Below are 8,123 nucleotides of genomic sequence, written 5' to 3' on the forward strand. Positions count from 1 at the left end.
GTATCCATGACTGGGTCACTCGCTACAAACACAAGCGCACTTTCCACCTATCGATCTCTTTCTTTTGGATTTGTATCCGTTGACGCTACGATCAGCTCCAACACACGTTTTATTTTGAAAAACATTTATTGGGGCGCCTCTGGTGGATCGTGTGGATTTGGTAGAGTTTGCAATGTGCGAGACGAAGTGACGTTTGATTAAACAAAACAATCAGGTGAGAAACGCAACGAAAGTGCACGTATGTCCGTCCTGTGCTCGTGCTATTCAGGCGGTGAGATCACAGTTTGTTTGAAGGGCATCTGTGTTGTAAAACAGCTGGCGAAGCGCGGCGTCTCTCGTCGTCTGCTTTAGTTTCTCTTTCAGTGCTGCTGTTGTGTTGCACTCAAAGCCGGAGAGATATTTGGTTTGTTTGTCTGCTGGACGCGACGGGAGACAGCTGCAAGGCTCCAAAAACCTGCAGCAGTAAACTCGAGCAAAGCGTTGACCCCCCCACGTGAAGAGTGTGTCCTTTTTTAGTATCGTCCGTGTGCGCACTGCGAGGTGATCCTCTTCAGTCTTTCTCATAATAAGTAAGTATATGTTGACCGGAGACTTCATACATTGTGTCTTTTGTACCTGATATTGTAGCGCTGATATTTAAGTCCTTACCTCTCCGTTTCTTTTTTTACTTTCAGATTCGAAATATATCCTTTATGTCGCTATTTCATGTGTATTCGTGCCGCCGGGCTTCTTTGACGTATCTCATACCAGCACTTCTGGTTTGGTGGCATAAGTGTTTGTATATTTAGCTTCATCAACAGCGAAAGCAGAGCGATAGCTCACAGCCACTGTGTGTGTGTGTGTGTGTGTGTGTGTGTGTGTGTGTGTGTGTGTGTGTGTGTGCGCGCGCGCGCGCGCGCATGGCCAAGGGGAAATATGCTTTCTGGTTAAAGTCCACTGTTGCCTCATATAGTGACATCGCACCATGTGAGTTATGAGTGGGTTTCAGGCTTTTTTTTAAGAGCCGAGCTGGACTTCCCTGAAGGGGATTTTCAGGACTCAACTCTCTCACACAACTGTCTGTCAGACAAACACACACACAGAGGGAGAGAGAGGAGTATATAAGCTGGTCTAAGGCACTGCAGTATTTTTCAATTTCTCTTTTAATTTGAAGCTTTTTGCCTCCACAGTAGATGAACATGGATGTGGAGCTCGATGGGTTATTTCGCCAGAATGGCACCTATGACTACGATGAGGACTACGAGTATAAAGAGGACGCCATCACAGAAGCCAGTGAAGCGGTGTTGACCCCGGTTCTGTACTCCGTGGTGCTGGTTGTAGGGCTGCTTGGAAACGGACTACTCTTGGCCATTCTGGCTCAGAAGAGGCGGTGCTGGAGCATATCAGACACCTTCATCCTCCACCTGAGTATTGCAGACATCCTGCTGCTGGTGACGCTGCCCTTCTGGGCCGCACAGGCGGCTCAACAGAGTGGATGGTGCTTTGGGAGTTTTCTCTGCAAGATCAGTGGAGCTATTTTTAATGTAAGTACTACAGGGTGTGTCGAACAGGCAGCATTCGGAAAGTGAAAGGCAGATTTTTTCAGTGAAGCTGTGAGAAAGTTGTGTTTGGCTGTTGACCAATTATTTCCCTCTTAAGCTTCCTCTTGGCGACCAGGGTCATTGTACTTAACACTTTTAGGAAGTATACTCCACATCTGCATTTCTCCAAAGTATTTCAGCATTTCTGGGAAGAGGCAAGAGGAGGGGATCAATGTAGGAGAGAAGTGAAAGCTGGCTAGAGGTGTTGTATATTACACTTAATACCAGCTTAAGTTTTCTTATTCTTTTTTCTAGATCAACTTCTACTGTGGCATGTTTCTGCTGGTTGTGATCAGTCTGGATCACTACTTGTCCAGCGTCCATGCCACCCAGCGGTTCTTCCAGAAGAAGCCCAGGTTAGCTCATATCAGCTGCCTGTTGGTATGGATCGTCTCCCTGTTCCTCGCCATCCCTGACTGTGTTTTCCTGGTGGCGAGGAGAGATCCGGACCACGAGAACACCCTGTGTGTTCACAGCTACTCCCCGTCAGTATTGCATTGGCAGCTGGTGTCACGCATTCTCCACCACACTCTGGGCTTCCTGCTGCCTGCAGTTGCCCTGATCGTCTGCTGCTCCTGTGTCCTCCAGAAGCAGAGGGCCGGCACTTTAATCCTGCCCCTGGTAGGGGCCTTCTTACTCTGCTGGGTGCCATACAACGTCACGCTCATAGTGGACACCTTCAGAAGCCGCTCGAAGGAGCCTGATGAGCCTAAAAGTGCCGTGAAAACAGCTCTGATGGTCACATATGCTTTGGGCTGCATGCACGCCTGCCTCAGGCCTCTGCTCTATTTCGGCCTGTGTAGAAACTTCAGGAAACAGACACTGGCCGTGTTTAGACGTGCAAAAGTAGAATCTGAGAGTTCGCTCTGGGGCTTGGGTGTTGGCGGTGAGGACCTGCCTGACCAACATCCTGAAGGGGAAGCTCTGAAACAAATGCTAAGTAAAGGTCATCAAGTGCAGTCAACTCAGTGCTGAATAATGGACAAAAAGGCCCTGCTGTGACTCAGAAGTGATCAGAATGAAGCTCCCCCTCAGGGGAATTTAGTGGGAAGTCGTGTCATGGGTTCAAGGGATGGAGGACCTTTTTGATGAGATAAGGATGAGAAAGATATATTTTAAAAATATAACTCTCGGAAATTGCATTTCAATCCGAATGTTTCCGTACCACGTCATGGTGACATACACAGCATTTTCATTTTGTAATCAATGTTGCACAATTTTAGCCTGTTACCCTAAATCATGAGTTGTTTTATTCAATTGTAAATATCTGTATTTTTATTCTGTGTTATTATTATTATTTTATATTTGAAAAAGCTGTTTTAAGCTGTTAAACAATCAGCACAAAGCTAGAATGTCATATCTGTCATATATCTGCCATAATGGTTGAACTTCTTTAAATGGAATATGGTAAAATATAAGATAATTCTTCAGTCAGTGTCATTGGGATCCTCCATAAAGCAGACCGATTATTACATGTAATCTGATTACACAACTGATCCACTTCTTATTGTTAACATAACATAGCTCGTTGTTATAGTATACTCTTCAGGAAGTAAAGATTGTGGATTCCACGATGGTGCAGTGCAGTGAGGGAATTTCCCATTGGCGAATCCCACAGCCTTATTTGCTTTTGACCTCTTTGTTGCAACATTGGTGTGTGGACCGTAGGACAGCGGATGACACAGACAGGTGGTGATGTCATCAGTCAGGTGATAGAAGAGGAGGTGGAAGAGGGGAAGAAAGACATTATTACTGCCGCCTTTTCATAGCTCTTGGCTTCCTCTCGTCTAAAGATTTGCCTGTTTGTTTGGTGGCGAGAAAATAGTGGCATGCTTCATGCCGTAAGCACAGCTGACTGGAAAAAAAAGCTGTAGATGGTAAATGGAAAAAAAGAAGGGGAGTTAGAGAAGAAAATATCTTATTTTAAAACTCACGGTGCACATTGCGTTGAGCAAATTTGTGGTTTCACCTCATCGTTGTTTGGTTAGGTTATGGCCTGCTAGGCAAGATAATGTTAAAACATGTGACGTCAAATAAAGTGGTCTTTCACAACTGGGTGTGCTTTTAGAAACTGTAAAATATATTCACACAAGACCAGTAACACCTTCCCTCCTCTCAGCCCACCTATTGTTTTCTTCTTTCTAATGGTGTTTCAGTTTGCAAGAGCCAAAACCTGAAAGATATGGTTGAATGTGAGGTACGCAGATGTTATGATGTGACAGCAGCAACACGTCAAGTTTATAGCATTGCTGGTCTGAGTATTGCCTCAGAATGAAGTGTTATTTCCTGTCAGCTCGAGCTTCTCACCAAACTATGAGACAAGCGGCTCATCAGGACTTTTTTTTAATGAGTAACAAACCTGTACAAACACAAACTTTGATGTACCGTCCACAGGAAAGAGAGTTGAATCCACCTGAAATTCAAGGCTTTGATTTGTTTCAGTACAAAACTTAAAAAATATTTAAGCATCGTGGCTCGATGACTGAAAGCAAAACCAATGCATGTTGACCACATAGAGCTTGATGTGTTGAAATGAGCGTGGAGTCAAGCTGTGAACTCTGAAAGAAGAGTCCATGAACTCTGTTCTCTACACTAAACCTTGTTACTGCTGGAATCAAACTTGTGCAAGTTTAAAAGAAAGATCTCGTTTTCACACCAGTGCCACCAGCCTGCTGTTGTGAAATGTTTGTAAATTGAGAATAAACCATGTTGTGATGGAAAGCAGTGATGGAAAGCAAGTGACGGTATCACTCTGTGCTCTTTGCTCATCTATTACCTGTTTTTTTTTTTTTTTTTTGCTTTTGAGGATGTGCGGTGGCTTTTTGTGACTTAAGTTTCCTGTCAAAAAGATGTACGAGATTTCCACTGAAACCCCTACATGGTGGTTTGCAGTTAACTTGTCGTTCATGCATGTATTTCTGTAATCACCTGATCCTAACTATCATAAGCGTAGAGAACATTCTGAGAAAAGTTACTATTACAATATCTTAAATGCTCAATATAGAAAGAACAGAAAAGGCTGTTGCACAATTTAACTTCTATTAAAGTTTAAATTGTGAAAATAACATAATTTATTATAATATATGTAGTATTTACTTGACTGATTTTATAAGTTAGCTGTCATAGAAAATGTCAAAATATCAGTTTCTGTTAATTACCTTAAGATTACAATTTAGGAAACTGACAAAATGTTTCAGTTCACAAGAGTTTTAAGCGATAAGTGCACGTGTGTTTGGATAGTATTTTTGACACCAACCTAACGTGAACATTTTTCGGTATTAAAAAATGTATTTACTCATTCATGTATCTGTTTCATTTATTTTCTGTAAATCTTATGAAATTTTGTCATAAGAAATCTTGGAATTGCCCTAAAATTAGTCCTGGCGGGCCTGTTGCTGTACTGTAATGTTGAAAACATCCATTATGATTCAGAAAATATCATTTTATTCTGTATTTAAACAATCCATGTATAAAAATAAAATACAACATACAGTAACCTATAACTGTGGTGTACCATATATTTTAAAGCAGTCTAAAGCCTAATAATACTCACTAAAGTGTACATGTTGTGTTACAATGGAGCCTTGCAGTCAGAAAAAGAAAATTACTTCTAATACAATACAAAATAGATCTGCTTCCTACATGTGCAGGTGTTTGACCTCAAGTCCCAGAAAGACAACAGTATTTAACATGTTCATTTGACATTTTCAAGTTCTACTAATATGCTGTGAACTACAGGACACTAAAAGAAAGCGTAGCATGAGTTATATCACACAGGAATGTAACAAAAGCATTGTACAAGCTGCTGTTCATGTCTCTTTTTACATGCATATTATGCCATTTCCAGGTTGTATTTTGGGTCTATAATAGAACACATCAACATGCTTTAATGATTAAAAGTGTCTCACTTCCCGTCAGCTGTTGTCATTCATAATTGATACTCTTACAGTATTTGAATAGCACTTTGATCTGCTTTGTAATATTAGTAATAAAAACCTGAACATCTCACTTTAAAAATTTTGTCAGCTTGATTTTTAATTTTTTTTACGTGTGCTTGTTAATGCATTTGTTTTTGTCTTTTAAATAGCAAGGGAGTTGGAGGTATCAGCAGACTCCGACCAAATGGAGCTTCTCCTGGTCCCAACAGATTGCCGTTTGACACTTGTCTTCAGCTTGCAGCCCAGAGACCTCAAGATGTCCAGGAGCTGACGGCGGAACTTCACACCCACAAAGGCATACAGGATGGGATTGAGGCTGCAGTGGAGGTAGCCTACGGAGGCGGTGATTATCTTGGCTGTTTCAAGAGACGTTCTGACTCCGCAGGTCTCCTCGGTGTTGCCGGAATGAAGTGTGTCCACCATGAGTGTGATGTTGTATGGCGTCCAACACAGAAAGAAAACTGCCACTACTGCCACGATGACCCTGAAAGCTTTCTGCTTTTGGAGGCCCTGGGAGCCGCTGCGCAGCCGGCACAGGATGCTGGAGTAGGAGAAGATGAGGATGATTGAAGGCAGCAGGAAGCCCACAATGTGGAAGAGCAGGCGGGATGCCAGTCGCAAGTTACCTACGGCCCCAGAGGCAAACTTGAGGTAGTTGCGTACACACTGTGTATTATTGTTTAGTCTGTGATCCATTACAGCATCCAAAAATACCCAGTCTGGGATAGAAAGGAGCAGGGAGAAGATCCACACTGCCAAGCAGCTGACATGAACAACCCAGGGCTTCCTGCGGGAGTACATCTGGGTAGCGTGGACGATAGACAGGTAGCGGTCCAGACTGATGCAGGCCAGCAGAAAGATTCCACAGTAGAAGTTAATCTGAGGGTACAAAGAAATCAGACACAAGTGAAAACTATCTTTGCAACCACAATTTACTATCATGCGCTAGTGCAAGTTTGAGTGCATCTCTCCTGTTGCTTACCGTAAAAACAGCTCCGGTGATCTTACAGAGAGGAGTGCCGAAAGTCCATCCATGAACGGACTGTGCAGCCCAGAAGGGCAGAGTCACCAGCAGCAGGACATCTGCCACACCCAGGTGGAGGATGAAGGTGTCCGTCACACTCCAGGTCTTCCTGCTCTGAACCAGAACTCCCAGCAGCACTCCATTTCCCAGGACGCCCAAAACAAACGCCACAGAGTACAGAGCTGGGATGAACACCGCCTCAAAATGCCCACCCTCGTTCGGGTCGCACATGTCCTCATAATCCATGTCAGATGAATCGTTGTATAATTCCATATATCCGTCACCGAGGTGTTCTCCGCTCATTATAAATATTCCCATCAGTGAACTCTGAACAAAAAGAAGAACAAATCTACATTAGTTTGATTTGAGCATTTGACATCTTTAACACACGGTGGTGCTGTTTACACATGTATCCATCTATCTAGTGTCTGTGTCAGACCACAGATAACAATTCAACACACACATATGCTCACACCAATTAATTATGTCCAACAAAAGAGGATACTTAACCCTAAGCATTTTGAGCAAAAGAGGTTTTGGTCTTTGAGTAGCTGGTTGGTAATCTGCCTATTAGACATAATCCTGAATTTAAGCGAACATTTTGACAAAAAATGTAAATTCAAAGAATCCTAAATATACATTTTAAACAGAATCGGCTAATAATTGTAGTTTATTAGGCATTATTAAAAGCAGTATTCTGGGCAAGTTGTACAAAGTAAAATAATAGCCCTTTTTGACGTTCTTGTTAAATGTAAGCACTGTAAGTTTTGTGAGGTTTTATGATATCATACCTGATAAACTTCCTGACTTTGTGCTAATCAACATGATCTAAGATGGAGGAAATTATGAACAATTCAGTGCATATACCATAACATATAATGTGTCAGAGAATTGCTTTGTACAGATTGAGGAAGAGGAATTGATGCACACGAGGAGAGGAAGCATGTGTAATTTCAGTTTCAGAGTTTTTCGCAAGAGTCTTGCAAAAATAACTAAAATGACACGAGATTAACGTGAACATGAAATACAAATAATTGTGTGGATGAAAATAGAACAGTAATGAAAATAAAGATATTTAAGAAAAACATGTGAGACAGAAAAATAAAGGAATAAATGACATAATAATAGTGCTTTAATCAGAGCCCTAATCAGCATCTGTAACTTGTTGCATGAAATAATATTTAGTCATGATGCATGACTTAAATGTTGCAACTTCATACTGAATGGCACTGTAACGTTCATGGGACATTGTCACGCTACAAACCACATCACAGTCTCCCGTACTGCTAAAGTTGTGGGAACAAACTGCTTAGAGGTGGATGTCACAGATAGAAATACAATTTAATTCATGTTTATCAGTCATTAGTTAACTAGGCAAAGATCACATCCACAAAACAAGTAAGAAATACAAAAGCAGTTGAAATACATTGATCATATAATAAATAATAATATGTAATTCATTAAAATCTTCCTCGTAACAAACACAGTATGCATTGTCTGCTAGTCTAGGCTACAGCAATCACTTACCAAATCGTAATCTTTTGCTATTGTATTCTCTTGTCAGTGAGCAGCTTCATTGGG

The 8,123-nt window shown here is 41.7% G+C and overlaps 2 protein-coding genes across 4 annotated transcripts; one reads left to right on the plus strand and one right to left on the minus strand.

Moving 5' to 3' along the window:
- The first annotated feature begins 136 nt into the window (after positions 1-136).
- Positions 137-5,139, plus strand: LOC137781291 (C-X-C chemokine receptor type 3-like). Of its 3 annotated transcripts, none has more exons than XM_068569971.1 (3): positions 137-214; positions 1,173-1,523; positions 1,836-5,139. In XM_068569971.1, the coding sequence occupies exons 2-3, from the start codon at positions 1,173-1,175 to the stop codon at positions 2,553-2,555; spliced, it is 1,071 nt and encodes a 356-aa protein (XP_068426072.1). In that variant the 5' UTR covers positions 137-214; the 3' UTR covers positions 2,556-5,139. The 3 variants fall into 3 exon arrangements, with proteins under 3 accessions (XP_068426072.1, XP_068426070.1, XP_068426069.1); XM_068569969.1 differs by having other exon boundaries at positions 151-214; positions 1,170-1,523; XM_068569968.1 differs by lacking the exon at positions 137-214 and adding an exon at positions 278-569 and having other exon boundaries at positions 1,170-1,523.
- cxcr3.1 (chemokine (C-X-C motif) receptor 3, tandem duplicate 1) lies at positions 5,002-8,123 on the minus strand. The gene is made up of 3 exons (XM_068569967.1): positions 8,070-8,123; positions 6,501-6,869; positions 5,002-6,397 (listed from the first exon to the last, which is right to left on the minus strand). Exons 2-3 carry the CDS (start codon positions 6,858-6,860, stop codon positions 5,660-5,662), a joined length of 1,098 nt encoding a protein of 365 aa, XP_068426068.1. The 5' UTR covers positions 6,861-6,869; positions 8,070-8,123; the 3' UTR covers positions 5,002-5,659.

Source organism: Clinocottus analis, unplaced genomic scaffold (genome assembly GCF_023055335.1).
Source record: "Clinocottus analis isolate CAN_PGR_092001 unplaced genomic scaffold, fCliAna1.0.p SCAF_9, whole genome shotgun sequence".
NCBI classification, from domain to species: domain Eukaryota; kingdom Metazoa; phylum Chordata; class Actinopteri; order Perciformes; family Cottidae; genus Clinocottus; species Clinocottus analis.